Below are 16,386 nucleotides of genomic sequence, written 5' to 3'. Positions count from 1 at the left end.
ACGTCAAGAATTACCTGGAAACTAATAATATGGGGGAGGTAGCGGTGTCCACGGTGTGGGAGGCCCTGAAGGCAGTTATCAGAGGGGAGTTGATCTCTATCAGGTGTCATAGAGAGAAGAAAGAGCAGAGGGAGAAAGGTTAGTCGGGGAGATACTCAGAGTAGGCAGGTGCTACACAGAGACCCCCGAAAAAGGGCTACTGAAAGAGCGCTGGAGGCTGCAGGCGGAATTTGACCTGCTGAGCACAGCTGAGGAAGGCCAAAGGGGCTGTCTACAAATACGGGGAGAAAGCGAGTAGAATGCTGACGCACCAACTTCGCAAGAGGGAGGCGGCCAGGGAAATTGGGGAAGTACGGGATCAAGAGGGCAACACAGTCAGAGCCCCCGCCCCGGGGGGGGGGGGGGGGGGGGGGGGGGGGGGGGGGGGGGGGGGGGGGGAAGAGAGGAGAGAGGAGGGAGAGAGGGAGAGGGAGAGGGAGAGGGAGAGGGAGAGGGAGAGAGAGAGAGAGAGAGAGAGAGGGAGAGGGAGAGGGAGAGGGAGAGGGAGAGGGAGAGGGAGGAGAGGGAGAGGGAGAGGGAGAGGGAGAAGGAGAGAGAGCGCGAGAGAGGTGGAAGAGGGTTTGGTGGAGCTGGGGGCCCCAATAGCGCTGGAGGAGATGGTAAAGAGTTTCGGGGATATGCAGTCGGGCAAAGCCTCGGGGCCGGACGGCTACCCTGTAGTATGCTACATGAACATTCGGAACTGCTGTGCCCAATCCTGCTAAGGACCTTCAATGAGGCCAAAGAGAGAGGGTCCCTCCCCCCAACAATGTCACAGGCTTCGATTTCACTCTTCCTCAAACAAGAGAAAGTGTGGGTCTTATAGACCGATATCACTCCTGAATGTAGACGCCAAACTGCTGGCCAATACCTTAGCTGCTAGGATTGAGGACTGTGTCCCTGGGGTAACAAGGTAGGATCAGACAGGCTTCGTCAAGGGCAGGCAATTGAACTCCAACATACGGAGGCTCCTAAACATCACCATGATGCCCTCAGAGGGAGGGGAGGCTGAAGTGGTGGCGGCAATGGACGCAGAGAAAGCCTTTGACCGGGTGGAATGGAAGTACCTATGGGAAGCGCTAAGGAGGTTTCCGATTCGGTGAGGGGTCCACAGGCTGGGTCCAGCTACTCTACCAGGCCCCAGTGGCAAGTGTGTGCACGAACACGGTGAATTTGGAATACTTTAGGCTCCACCGGGGGACAAGGCAGGGGTGCCCTTTCTCCATGTTATTATTCGCCCTTGCGATAGAGCTGCTGGCTATGGCGCTGCGGACTTCAAAGAACTGGCGGGAGTTGGTTCGACCGGGGGGGGGGGGGGGCATCGGGTCCCGTTTTATGCGGATGAACTGCTCCTGTATATTTCGGACCCATTAGAGGGGATGGGGGAGGTCATGCAGATTCCGAGGGACTTTGGCAATTTCTCAGGGTACAAACTAAACAAGAAGAAAAGCGAGATGTTCGTGATCCAAGTTAAGGGGCAGGAAAAGGGACTGGGAGAGCTTCCGCCAAAATTGGTCGAGAAGTGCTTTCGGCACCTAGGGATACAGGTGGCTCAAAAGTGGGACGTCCTCCACAAGATTAATCAATCTCGGCTGGTAGAGCAGATGGAGGGGGACTTCAAAAGGTGGGGCATGCTCCCGCTATCTCTAGTGGGGAGGGTGCAGACCGTTAAGATGACGGTCCTCCCAGATTTCTGTTAGTCTTCCAGCCTTCCCATCTTCATCCCCAAGTCCTTCTTTTAGTGGGTGAACAAGATCATCTTGGGATTCGTATGGGCAAATAAGACCCCGCGAGTAAAGAGGATGTACCTGGAACGCAGTCCGGGGGGGGGGGGGGGGGGGGGGGGGGAAAGAGGCTGGCGCTGTCAAACATTTGCAGCTACTATTCGGCAGCTAACATAGCCATGATTAGGAAATGGGTATTGGGGGAGGGGTCGATGTGGGAGCGGTTAGAGGCGGCCTCATGTAAAGGTACCAGCCGAGGGGCACTTGAAACGGCACCTCTGCCGTTCTCGCTGGCCTGCTACTCCGCTAGTGGTGGCGGCATTAAAGATCTCGGGTCAGTGAAGAAGGCACAGAGGGGTGGAGGGAGCCTCAGTCTGGACCCCGATTCTGAGTTAGTGATATGGCTGGGTTTCTCAGTCTCGAGAAAATAAAGTTTGCCTTGAGAGGGTCCATGGCGGGGTTCTCTCGGAGGTGGCAGCCGTTCCTCAACTTTCTAGGAGAGCAGTAAAGGTCAGCAGCAGCAGGGTTAGGGTTAGCAGCAGCTAATCATTACATTGTATTGTTCCTTTCTTTCCACATACGGTTAATTTATTTCTTTCTTTTCTCTTTGTTCTGTTAAATTGTTGCATACGGTTATGCAAACATTGTGGGGTTTTTTGACAAAAATTTGAATAAAAAATAATTTTTAAAAAAAGAATCTTCGGAGCAATCTTTGTTTCAACTGAAAGATTACACTAAATATTCTCCTGGTGGAACTCAGCAATTACTCTTGCAGGTGTATGACTGACTAAAATAAATCAATTGGGGGCAAAGCAATTTATAATGAAACCCCCGACTCTAAAGTTCCTACCATTTCCTTTGATGTGCCAGCTTCTGTACTTCTCATCTAGGAAAGATGCACAATTGAAAAGTGTCAAAGTAAGTGCAGTTTTATTTTTAAATCTAAACATTGGTATTACTCAAATATTAGTTATACTGAGCTGCAACCTATAATATAGTATTGCTTTGGAATTGTCAAATTAGCAGAATTAATTATTTCTGGTCAAATTCATGATATCTTAAAGAATAGTAAGACACAGCTTTGGGCCAAATACTTCATACATGGCAAGTCCTTGATTGAGCCAACAATGGGAGGGTAAGAAAATCACAATTACCTCCACAAAATCCTGTCCTTTCTGAAGGGGTGTTGATTCAGATTGTTAACTCACGCAGCTCATCCAGCACTTCAATATAAATAAATGATGAGCATAAACAGACTTGCCTGTTTATTCACTGGGGTTATGAAGGAATTGTAAGTGGGTTAGCCCTGCTGCCTCAGGGCGCCAAGGTCCCAGGTTCGATCCCGGCTCTGGGTCATTGTCCTTGTGGAGTTTGCACATTTTCCCTGTGTTTGCTTGGGTTTCGTCCCCACAACTCAAAGATGTGCAGGCTAGGTGGATTGGTCACACTAAATTGGCCCTTAATTGGAAAAAATGAATTGGGTTCTCTAAATTTATATAAAAATAAAAATTAAATAAAAGAATTGTACATTTTAAAAAAAATGTAAGTACTCAAATCATTATTTTTTCCAATTAAGGGGCAATTTAGCTTCGCAAATCCACCTACCCTGCACATCTTTGGGTTGTGGGGGCGAGACCCATGCAGACGGGGGAGAATGTGCAAACTCCACAGTGATCCGGGGCCAGGATTGAACATGGGTCCTCGGCGGAGTGAGTCAGCAGTGCTAACCACTGTGCCACCATAATTCTTCTCAAAGTCTGTTCCCAACTTTCCATCCTCAAGAGAGAAAGGGTAGGCATTTGCTAGTCTGTAACCAGCCATTTGGTGTGTGGAAGAATGGCCTGGAATTATTATTTTAAAAGGCACATAAAAAACTATAGAGCATTTTTATTACACACACAGTAATTTGGCAATAATGGACCTCAAACAACATTGGTAACCTCAGGAATACTGTACCATGCTGGATTTGATCCAGTATTCCATTTGTTCCAACATGATCTGAATTGTACAGCTTATCCTAACTGCATATCCCCATCTAGTCATTTGCTGGCAAGTTTTCATTGTCTGTAAATTAGACTTGTGAAGTATTTTCAGGTGTCATCATCCCCAGGATCCTTTATTATACCTTACTTTTTGCAGTGTTGAATCTGCTTCTATGGCCATGTCACATAAACCTATGGCTTTAATTTTGTTAAAACAATAAAAATGTGAAAAGGTGCTGAGAATCTGGCAACTGAACTAAGGACCAAAGGTATGCTACAATTTTTCTAATTTGAAATCTTGCTTTTTGCACATCCAATGATAATATCACACTCAAAACAATTACGTAGCACATATAATCAATCAGTCATCACTTTTTCCTGAATGGAAATGACCGAACAAAATAGATTTTAACAAAAGATTTATTACCTCATATTCTGAATATTCTTGGTATTTTCTCTTTGCCTCATGCCTCCACAGTTTTAGGCACACAATTGAACTGATCAGATAAAGGAACATAGTACCAAATAGGAAGATGACTGCAGCGATTTGACCCCCTTCTACACGGCAAAATGTAGAATTTATTGGAGTATTGAAGAGAGGATAATAACAAAGTCCACCACGGTTCATGTCATTTAAGTATACTATAGCAGCAGCCAGGAAGAGAATAAACAGGACAATGTTAATAGCAAACTCAGTCAATGGCCACCAGTTGGAATCAAGTAAGATCGTTCGATAGTACATGGACATACCCAGTACAAGTAAAATAATGGTGACGACCCATGCGAGGCCTGCAACAACAATGACAAAAGGAGTCTTTGGTCCATCATAATAGTATCCTCCTTGCAAACTGTTGGCAACATGGCTATATGGACGGGAATAACCAAACATATTGTACCATTCATTGTCTTTATGAATGTAAGCACAGACACAGGCAAATACAGCTGCTCCAGACAGTAACTGAACTACACCCAAAATTCTTAATAAGCCAGCCCATGACTTCATGTAAGAGTACTTCATGTGGTACACCTGCACCTTCTCACTGTAGCTCTGTACTGTGCGGGTATGGCGATCTAATGAATCATACGGATCTCGAGGAAGCATGGCTTCAGTTTCTTTCCGTGAGTTGTAGCTTCCTCCAGAGCCTCCATATGGATCCCTATAAGAACTAGCAGCTGATTTCTGTTCATCTACTCTGGATTGCTCTTTAGAAGAAGGAGAAGGGGAGGCAGGTGGCGAACACTCCACTCCATCACTAATGTATTTGGTAGAAGGCTCCATATTCAACTGGTGATCATTGGTTTTACCTTTGAATATATTCTTCACAGAATCTGGGATGAAACGTCTAACTGGTTTCAACTCTAGAGCAGTCACAGGGTCCTCACGTTCTGCCAAATAAAATTCAGGGCCCACAGGTGGCTGTAGAGGCAGAGCTGGTGGTGGCAGGGGGTCTGCACTTACTGCTAAATCACAGTCTTGTAGAGATTTAGAACCTGATAAAGGGAGAAAATTCTCCTCAGGAGATGGATGGAATGCCTGGCCTTCTCGAGGGACCTCATCATATTGGTACGCTCTTTCCCGATTCCTTCGAGTGTCATGAGATTCTCTTGACCTTTGACCTGAAGATGCTCCCGAAGACATTGGTATTATTTCTCCCTGCAAGTTAAAAGTAACAAATTGATTTCAATTTATTTTCCAATAATTTGTATCAGCACTAATAATGCCTAGTCGATAAATCAGAATTATCACAAGTATGTACATTTAAAGTCTAAATTGGATTTTGATAATTCACTGAGAGTCCATTCTAATGACAGAACAAATGTTGAAAAGCTCGAAATTTCTTCCAGTCTACTGACTAAAATCAAAACCATATGATGTTCATATAAAACAGACTGATTACTGGGGTGATGGGACTGAAGTATGAGAAGAGATTGAGTCGGTTAGGATAATATCTGCTGGAGTTCAGAAGAATAAGGGGGAATTCCATAGAAACCTATAAAATTCTAACTGGATGAGACAGGGTAGATGCAGGATGGATGTTCCTGATGGTGGGTGTGGTCCAGATCAAGGGATAATTGTCTAAGAATACAGGGTAAACCTTTTAAGCCTGAGACAAGGAGACATTTTTTCACCCTGTGAGAAGCCTGTGGAATTCGCTACCACAGAGAGCACAGTGATCAGCACTGTTGCTTCACAGGGTCAGAGACCTGGTTCGATTCCTGGGTTGGGTCACTGTCGGCCCGGAGTCTGCACGTTCTCCCCGTGTCTGCGTGGGTTTCCTCCAGATGCTCCGGTTTCCTCCCACAAGTCATGAAAGACGTGCTTGTTAGGTGAATTTGACATTCTGAATTCTCCCTCAGTGTACCCAAACAGCCGCTGGAGTGTGGTGACTAGGGGATTTTCACAGTAACTTCATTTTAGTATTAATGACACTAATAAAGATTATTATTATTAAAGCTGTTGAGGCCAAAACATTCTATGTTTTCAAGAAGGAGTTAGATTTAGCACTCGAGGTGAAGTTTTTCAAAGCATATTGGGGGGGGGAAAGAGAGGCGGGATCAGGCTTTTGATTTGGATGATCAGCCATGGTCACATCGGGCCTGCTCTGCCGTTCAAAGGGCTGAATGGCCTATTCCTGCTTCTATTTCATATGTGAAAATCGCTTATTGTCACGAGTAGGCTTCAATGAAGTTACTGTGAAAAGCCCCTAGTCGCCACATTCCGGCACCTGTTCGGGGAGGCTGTTACGGGAATCGAACCGTGCTGCTGGCCTGCCTTGGTCTGCTTTCTAAGCCAGCGATTTAGCCCAGTGTGCTAAACAGCCCCTATCATGCAACAAATCTGTACCTTATGTAACAAACTTTTAACATACTATTGAGAATGAAAAGTGGGAAATGCACTGAAGGAACCCCAAATTTGCTCATGAGAGGGAAAACGATACTGGAAGAGGCCAGAATATTGACATAAATGGTTTCCTCTGCTTGGGTACTGTAAATGCTTCCCTTTCAAAAGCACCAACACGCTTCAAGTGCAGCCTGCGGTAAACTTTGAACTTCAGTCTGGGATCAAAGAGGATTAATCTGCCTACCAAATAAGGTCTATAGAGCACTAGTCTGGCTCACTGAGCTCTCTGCATGCATGTATCAAGAAGCTGTACCCCATTCATTTGAGCTGCCTTCAGAAGCTTCTGAACATCAAATGGCAGGACAAAAAACCAAACACTGAGCTGCCCACCTGACTTGGCATGCCAATCATCCACACCATACTGAAAGTCACAACCGAGTTGGGCTGGTCAGGTAGCCAGAATGTCTGACGATCACTTGCAAAAGCAAATCTTCTATGGAGAGCTTGGGTCTAGGGTGCGCTCATAGTAGTCAAATGAGGCACTACGAGGACACTCTGGAACTTTCTGTAAGAGTTTAGATATCTTCAAGCCCTGGGAGAAGCTCAGCTGGGACCATTTCATCTGGTACAACCTCCTTCGATAGCATGCACATATCAGAGGCAGAGGGAAAATGCAATGGGAGGAAACCGCAAGCCAGCAAGTCATCCAGATTCAATCATCAATGGTATCCTGTCCTATTTGCAGCAGAATTTTCCAGGTGCAGTTTAGCCTTAGCAGTCACCTACATAATCACTGATATGTAGGTGAGTGCTGGTAGGTCCCTACCAAATACCCCAGATGATGAACATGGTCATCTTCGTCTTAAAAAAAAACAAGCACCCACTTCCATCTTACAAAGTATTACAAAGTTTTTACAGCATAGAGACAGCTCATTCAGCCCAACAGGTGTACATGCATGTGTACATGAATCTCACCCACCCCATCTTTGTCCAATTCCAACATATTCTTCTATTTCTTTATTCCTCCTATGCTTACCTAGCTTTCTAGTGAATGCATCTACACTATTCATCTCAAGTATTGCCATCTGATAGTGAATTCCACTTTCTAACCACTTGTTGGGTAAAGAAATTTCTCCTGAATTCCTTATTTTATTAATGTACCGTACCAGCTTCCCCGGACAGGCGCGGGAATGTGGCGACTAGGGGCTTTTCACAGTAACTTCATTGAAGCCTACTAGTGACAATAAGCGATTTTCATTTCATTAATGACCGCTGGTACTGGTCCTGCTGCAAATGGAAATATCCACTCCATGTCTACTTTATCAACATTGGGAATTAGGAACAGAAGTAGGCAATTCAGCCCTTCGAACCTGCTCCTCCATTCAATCAGATCATGGCTAATCTCTTCCAGGTCTCAAATCCACCTCCCTACCTGTTCCCATATCCCTTTAACCTATTTTTAAAACCAGAAATATATCAATCTCTCTCTTGAAACCATTTAATGACTCAGACTCCACCACACTATGGGGCATTGACTTCCATAAATTCACCACCCTTTGCGAGTAGTGCCTCCTCATCTCAGTTTTAAATCTACCGCCTCGCGACCTATATCTGTGACCGCTTGTTCTAGTTTTCCCCACAAGGGGGAACATTTGGTCTATATTTACTTATCAATCCCTTTTCGTATTTTATGTACCTCGATCAGGTTCCCTCTCCTCCTTCTAAACACCAGCGGGTATAAGCTCAAACTGTTTAATCTCTCCTCATACGTCAACCCCTTCATCCCCGGAATCAATCTGGTGAACATCCTCTGAACTGCTTCCAATGCCACAGCCTCATTCCTCAAATCAAGCTCTTTCATAATCTTGAAAACCTCACAGGTTACTCCTCTGTCTTCTCTTTTCTGAAGAAAACAGTCTTAGCCTCCAATCTTCCCTGATAGATATAGACTATCTGGTAGCATTCTGGTAAATCTTATTGCATCTTCTCCAGTGCCTCTATTCTTTTAAAAAAGAATATGGAGACCAAAACCGTCCACAGTACTCCCAAGGTGCGGCTAACCAAGGTCCTATACAAGTTTAGCATATTTTTTTCTGTTTTTCAGAAGAAAAATGAATCCCAGTTCATGTTTTTGTTTCAAAACGACTTTATTTGTCAGCATCACTAGTGATCTTCAGAGCAATGCCCCCAAATCCCACTGTGTTCTATCATCCTATTGAGAGACTTATTTTCCAAAGAGATCTTGGCCTTTGATGCTTTTATACTGGAGATCATTCACCAATTTAATGCCCATTCATTAATGCCTACCTAATGCAGTCCTCCACAGTATTAACTGTACCATCCCCCCATCTGCCAACCCAAGTTGGCAGTACCTCAAATTTTGAAATGCGGCTCTGATATCAGCATCAAAGTTGTTTACGTTAATGGTGAAAGGTTGTTCCAGCTCCAATCCTTGTGAAAAGCACTGTCCACCATTTGACAATCTTTTTTTAAGAAAATATTTTATTGAAGCATTTGTAATTTTCACAGTTTAACACATTAACATCTCTTAAACAACTCACGTAAAGAAAGAAAAAAAAACAACCCACAGTACACCCCCTACTCCCCCTTCTCTATTCCCGAGCTACCTGTAAACTGTATTCTCTGTCCCGTTGTACATTGCCATGCCTCCAGTTTTCCTCCCCCCCCCCCCCCCTCCACTGCTGACGTTCAATTCTCCTTGAAATAGTCTATGAACGGCTGCCATCTCAGGGCGAACCCTTAAATTGATCCTCTCAAAGCGAATTTAATTTTCTTCAGACTGAGAAACCCTGCCATATCGCTGACCCACACTCCCGACTTCGGGGGCTCCGAGTCCCTCCATCTCTGAAAATTCCGTCTCCAGGCCACCAGGGAGGAGAAGGCCAGAACATCGGCCTCCCTCCCCCCTTGCTCCCTGGATCCTCCGATACCCCAAATATTGCCAATTCTGGACTCAGAGTTACTCTTCCTTCCAGGACCTCTGATGGAACGTCTGCACGTCCTCCCCGTGTGCGTGGGTTTCCTCCGGGTGCTCTGGTTTCCTCCCACAGTCCAAAGATGTGCGGGTTAGGTGGATTGGCCATGCTAAATTGCCCGTAGTGTCCTAATAAAAGTAAGGTTTAGGGGGGGGGGGGGGGGGGGGGGGGGGGTTGTTGGGTTACGGGTATAGGGTGGATACGTGGGTTTGAGTAGGGTGATCATGGCTCGGCACAACATTGAGGGCCGAAGGGCCTGTTCTGTGCTGTACTGTTCTATTTCTATTTAAATCCCTGCCAGAATCCCCTCAATTTCAGACATGCCAAAACATATGTACATGGTTTGCCGGGCTACCCCCACACCGCCCACATCTGTCCTCCACCTCCTCAAAGAACTTGCTCATCCAGGCTACCGTCATGTGGCCCTGTGGACCACCTTGGACTGAATCAAGCCAAGTCTGGCACACGACGAGGATGATTTGACTCTCTTCAAGGCCTTTTCCCACAGCTCGAATTCTATCTCCCCACCCAGCTCCTCTTCACCTCCCCAATAGGGGCTCCTTCCCACTCCATCAACTCCTTGCATATCTCCGAGACCCTCCCCTCTCCAACCTCTGTTTTTGACATCACCTTATCTTGTAACCCCCTCAGGAGGCGAGGGAAGCCAGGAACCTGCCTCCGGACAAAATCCCATACCTGGAGGTACTGAAATCCATTCCCGCCCGGCAACTCAACTCCTCCTCTAATGCCTCCAAGTTAGGGAAACCCTCCTGAATGAATAGGTCCCCAAATCTCGCAATCCCTGCCCGCCGCCATCCCCTATCGCCCCCATCCAGCCCCCCCGGGGCAAACTGGCGATTGTTACAAATCGGTGACCACGCTATGAAGTCATATGTGCTGCCTCCATTGCCCCCACACCCTAACGGCTGTCACCACCACAGGGCTCGTCGAGTACCGAACCGGCGAAAATGGCAGGGGGCCATCAGTAAGGCCTCCAAACTCGTACCCTTACAGGATGCCGCTTCCACTTGCTCCCAAACCGACCCCTCCCCCACTACCCACTTCCTGACCATCGATATGTTGGCCGCCCAATAATAGTTAATAAAGCTCAGGAGGGCCAAACCCCCCTCTCCACGACCCCTTTCCAGGAGTGCCTTCCATACTCACGGTGTTTTATCCGCCCACACAAAACCCGATTTCGCGAAGTTCATTTTCCTGAAAAATGCCTTTGGGATAAAAATCGGATGACATTAAAGAGCAGTCTCGGAAGGACTGTCATCTTTGCCGTCGGGACCCTCCTCGCCAGCGTCAGCGGGAGCACGTCCCGTCTGCGGAAGCCCCTTTTCATTTGACCCACCGCTTTGCCCAGATTTAACTTATGAAGCTGCCCCCAATTCTTAGCCACTTGAATCGCCAGATATCTAAAACTCCTGTCAACCACTCTGAACAGCAACTCCCTCAATCTCCTTTCCTGCCCCCGTGCCTGGATCACGAACATCTCGCTCTTTCACATATTTAACTTGTAGCCTAAAAATCTGCATATAATCGCTGACCCAGACTCCCGACTTTGGGGGCTCCCCCACCCCTCACTATCCCCCACCAGGCATTTGATGATCTAAGGGCCATTGCCAAGGGCTCCAGGACCAGGGCAAACAGTAATGGGGAAAGTGGACATCCCTGTCTTGCCCCCCTGCAGAGACTAAAACACTCTGACCGGACTCTGCATACCTCATGTCCACCTGTAAGATTTCTCCTACCAATCTGTCCAGCTCCATCCGCTCAGTTTTCTCCCTATGGGCTCGAATCGAAATAAATTACCCTCTGATAACTGCCTTCAATGCCTCCCAACCCACTTCTGCTGCAGCCTCTCTCGTATCATTATTTTTTATGTACCCCAGGGTGGCCTCCCTCACTCACTTACAGATCCTATCGTCCGCTAGCAGCCCGGCATCTAATCTCCACTGTGGCCGCTGCACCTGACACCACAATTGCTGAGTACTCAGTGTTCTCCACTCCCGCTAACAGTGTTTTATCCAGTACAATGAAATCTATCCTGGACTATACCTTGTGCACATGGGAGTAAAATTAATATTCCTTGCTCATAAGGCCTCCCAAATCTCCACGGATCCACCCCTCCCATGCGCTTCAGCAATTCCTTCGCCATTGTTGATACTTTCCCTGACCTAGAACTCGACCGGTCCAGTCTCGGATCCAGGACCGTATTGAACTCACCCCCCATAACCCGCCGGTGCAAGTCCAGGTCAGGGATCCTTCCCAGCACCTTCCTAACAAATGCGACATCATCCCAGTTTGGGGCGTATATATTTACCAGCACCACTGCCATTCCCTCCAGCTTCCCACTGACCATAATAAATCTACCCCCGGTTCTGCCTCTGTCCTCCCCACCTCAAATGCCACCCACTTGTTAATCAGGATGGCCACCCCCCCTTGTTTTAAAGCCCAGTCCCGAATGAACGAGCTGTCCAACCCATCCCTTCTTCAATCTGAATTGGTCTCCCAGCTTCAAGTGTGTATCCTGCAGCATGGCCACATCCACTTTTAACAGTCTCAGGTGTGCGAACACATGGGCCCTTTTGACCAGCCATTTCAGCCCCACGAACATTTCACGTAACCAGTCTGGTCGGAGGGGCTCTCAATCCATCCATCCATCCCCCCCCCCCCCCCCTTTCGGTCAGCCATGACCTTTCCTAGGCCAGCCGTTAGCCCACGCCCCGCACCTCCCTTGGTCCGCCCCTTGGCAGCTACCGCCCCCTGCTCTCCATCTCCATTCCCCTGAAAGTCCTTTACTCGTCAGCAGTCCCCCCCCCCCCCCCCCCCCACCCCATCTCTCCTCAGCTCTCCCCCACTTTGCTCCTGTGAACAAGCCATCCAGCTAGCCGAGCAGCTCTCGCCCCCGGCGCCTAACATTCTACAACCTGCCGGCTATCCCCCCACCTCCCCTCCCCCCACCCCTCGAACATAAAGTTCTCAACACAATGACATCAAACACAGCAAGCAAACAAACAATCCCCCAAGGGCAGACATAGAGGCCCACCCCCTCCCTTAACAGAATCTTATCTATCCCATCACCTTCAAACAGAACCAAAACAATAGAAGATACATCAAACGGGGTAGGAAAAAATTATGCATGCAGAAACTCAACCATCTTTTTTCCAACAGAAGAGAAATAACATTGCACCTCAAAACCCTTTTTACGGCAATTCGGCACCAAATCAAAATCAAATAAAGCAGAAAAAGACCTTCCCCTCCCGAAAGTTGCAATTTAAATTACAGAATTGTAAGGTTGAGACTTTTCCAGACAGAGAAAGAAAGAACCACACAAAACTGCCCCCCCCCCCCCCCCATTTCTTATTTAAAAAACTCAGTCCACCACAGTTTAGGTTTTAAAGTCCTTATGCATCCACCATTCTTGTCTTTCATAAAGACCTCCAACTCTTCCGGCGAGACAAAGTATAGCTCCCGGTTCTTGTAGGTCACCCAGAGACGGGTCACAGCAGTCCAAATTTTATGTCTTTCGCATATAGGGCCGCCTTGACTTATTAAAACTCGCCCTCCTCTTTGCAAGCTCTGCTCCCCAATCCTGATACACCCAGATCTCTGACTCTTCCCAGGTCCACCGTTTTGTCTGCCTAGCCCACTTCATAATACGTTCCTTATCCAGGAACCTATAAGCCATACCACAATCACCCTTGGGGACTCACGCCTAAGAGCCCTATGGGTTCGGTCCACCTCCAACGGCTTGGGGAACGAACCTTCCCCCTTCAGCTTCTCCAGCATCTTCCCCACATATGCACCGACATCTGATCTCTCCTTTCCCTCTGGCAGACTGACAATCCGGATATTCTGCCTGCGAAAACAATTCTCCAGGTCTTCCACCTTCTCCAACAGCCACTTCTGCCGTTCCCGTAGAATGCCAATTTCCATTGCCATCGCTGTGGACTCCTCCTCTCATATCGTCACCTGCTCCTGCAGCTTTTGAATCTCCTGTCCGAGTCTTCACTTTCTCCTCCACCCGGTCGACCACCCCCTTAATCAAGGCCACCGCCTGGATGAGGTCCTCAGCACCATCCTTGCGATGCTGGCCGAATTTCCCATCTAAGTATTCAACCATCTGGTCCATTGGGCAGAAGCGGACGAACTTTGCCTCGTTGTCTCTGAACCCGCTGTTTTCTGAGTTTTGTTTCTATCCATCTTTTGATTTGTTCTTTTTTGACTATTTTTTGGGCGCGGTTCCATAAATTGGGGGGTTGCCTCCTTCTCCTCTCACTTTTATCAATTTATGTTGAGAAATTCCCGTGCAAATCCAGCTTAAAAGCCGTTAAAAGACACTAGAGGCGAGAGCTGCTAACTGTGCGACCGTTCACTCCATGGCCGCCACCGGATGTCCACCATTTGACAATCAGAGTAACTACCTTATCATCTGTTTTGTAGCCAACTTGCTATCTATCCATGGTGGGAGTAATCTATAGGTCCCCAAACAGTTGTTCCGCAGTGGAACCAGGAATAAACCAGGAAATATTGAGGGCTTGTAAGAAAGATACAGAAATAATCATGGGTGATTTTAATATGCATACAGACTCGATTAATCACGTTGGCCAGGAGAGCCTTGCGGGAGGGTTTATTGAATGGAGAGATTGTTTCTTGGATCAATTTGTTGTGGAACCAACCAGGTAGCTGGATTATCTGGATTTGGTACTGCGTAATGAAGGAGGATTCATTCATGACCTCATAGTTAAGGATCCTCGAAGGAAGAGTGATCACAGCAGGATATAATTTTAAATTCAGTTTGAAGACAAGAAACTGAAGACACACACAAGAGGATTTGGAGTTAAACATAGGCATGTGACAGATTTGGTCCTAGTGGTCGGGGCAGGAAGACAGTTGATGAGCAGGGGCAGGAAGACAGTTGATGAGCAGTGGCAGTTGTTTAAGGAGATATTCAATTCGTCCCAACTAAAATATAGTCCAGAGAGGAAGAAAGATTGAAAGAGGAGAAAAATCATCCATGGCTAAGCAAGGAAGTTAAAGGTAATAAAGACAAAGCTAAGGCATTACATATTGCAATGGCCACTGGCAGGATCGAAGATTGGGAAACGTTTAAAGATTAAAATGTTGCTAAAAAAGTTAGAAAAAGAGCAAAGGAAAATTAAGAAAATGAGCTCAAAATATAAAAAAGGATAGCAAAAGATTCTAGAAGTACATAAAAGAGTAGCTAAAGTGAATATTGATCCCTTGGAGGATGGGACCAGGAATTTATTAGTGGGAAACACAGAAATGGTGGAGGCTTTAAATCAATACTTTGCCTCAGTTTTCATGGTGGATGACACGAGTATCATCCCAATAGCACCAGGTAATGCAGAGTAATCGAAAGGGAGGAACTCAGAACAATCAATAGGAGAAAAGTGTTAAGCAAACTATTGCGACTGAAGGCAAACAAGTCCCTAGGGCCCGATGGCCTACATCTTAGGATCTTAACGGATGCGGCAGCAGAGATAGTGGATCAATTGGTTATAATATTCCAAAATTCTCTGAACATAGGAAAGGTTCCAGTGGATTGCAAAAATGCTAATGTAATGGCCATATTCAAAAAGGGAAGGAGGCAGAAAGTAGGAAACTATAGACTAGTTAGTTTTTTTTTTAAATTTAGAGTACCCAGTTGTTTTTTTTCCAATTAAGGGGCAATTTAGGGTTGTGGGGGTGAGACCCATGCAGACACAGGGAGAATGTGCAAACTCCACACGGATAGTGATCCGGAGCCTGGATCGAACCCAGGTCCTCGGTGCCGTGAGGCAGCAGTGCTAACCACTGCACCACCGTGCTGCCTCTGACCAGTTAGTTTAACATTTGTCATTGGGAAATTGTCAGAATCCATTATTAAAGGAAGTAATAACGGCATTCAGAAAGTCAAGCCGCAATCTATCAGAGTCAGCATGGTTTTAAGAACGACCAATCGTTTTGACTAATTTTCTACAGTTTTTCTGTTTGACTAATTTTCTAGACTTTGTCGAATGTGTAAGTCAAGTGGATAATGGAGATCCTGTAGATGCGGCATATGTGGGCTTCCAGAAGTTATTTCATCAGGAGCCACACAAAAGATTAATACACAGCGTAAGATCAGATGGGACTGGTGCAATTTATTAGCTTGGATAGAGGCCTGGCTAACCAACAGAAGGCAGAGGGACACGATAAATGGGTCTTTTCTGGTTGGCAAGATGTAACTAGCAGGGTGTCACAGGGTTCAGTCCTGAGACCCCAACTTTTCACAATCTATATTAATGACTCGGATGCAGGGATAGAATGTAATACAGACAAATTTGCAGTCGACACTAAAATAGGTGGAATAGTAAGTTGCAATTATGAAGAAATTTACAAATGGATATGGATAGGTAGGTGAATGGTCCAAAATTTGGCAGATAGAGTTTAATGTGGATAAATGTGGGATTATCCATTTTGGCCTGAAAAATGGAAAGGCAACTTATTATCTAAATGGAGAACAACTTCAGAGTGCTTCGGTGCAGAGGGAGGTGGGTGCCCTGTGCATGAATCTCAGAAAACTATTATGCAGGTACAGCAGGTAATAAGGAAGGCAAGTGTGGAGTCTGCACGTCCTCCCCCTGTGTGCGTGGGTTTCCTCCGGGTGCTCCGGTTTCCTCCCACAGTCCAAAGATGTGCGTGTTAGGTGGATTGGCCATGCTAAATTGCCCGTAGTGTCCTAATAAAAGTAAGGTTAGCGGGGCGAGGGGTTGTTGGGTTACAGGTATAGGGTGGATACGTGGGTTTGA

General features: G+C 46.6%; 1 protein-coding gene across 1 annotated transcript in view; it reads right to left on the bottom strand.

Annotated features, from left to right (window-relative positions):
* Window positions 1-16,386, bottom strand: part of marveld2b (MARVEL domain containing 2b) — a 48,453-nt gene that overhangs the window by 29,378 nt on the left and 2,689 nt on the right. The window contains exons 2-3 of the mRNA XM_038805408.1: window positions 4,173-5,399; window positions 2,614-2,649 (exon numbers count right to left, since the gene is read on the bottom strand). Of these exons, the coding sequence (XP_038661336.1) occupies window positions 2,614-2,649; window positions 4,173-5,384 (1,248 nt within the window). The 5' untranslated portion in view covers window positions 5,385-5,399. The remainder of the gene's footprint in view (window positions 1-2,613; window positions 2,650-4,172; window positions 5,400-16,386) is intronic.

The sequence above is a fragment of the Scyliorhinus canicula genome, chromosome 8, assembly GCF_902713615.1.
Source record: "Scyliorhinus canicula chromosome 8, sScyCan1.1, whole genome shotgun sequence".
NCBI lineage: Eukaryota > Metazoa > Chordata > Chondrichthyes > Carcharhiniformes > Scyliorhinidae > Scyliorhinus > Scyliorhinus canicula.
The sequence above is the reverse complement of the archived record's forward strand: the minus strand, read 5'-3'. Positions and strand labels throughout refer to the sequence as shown.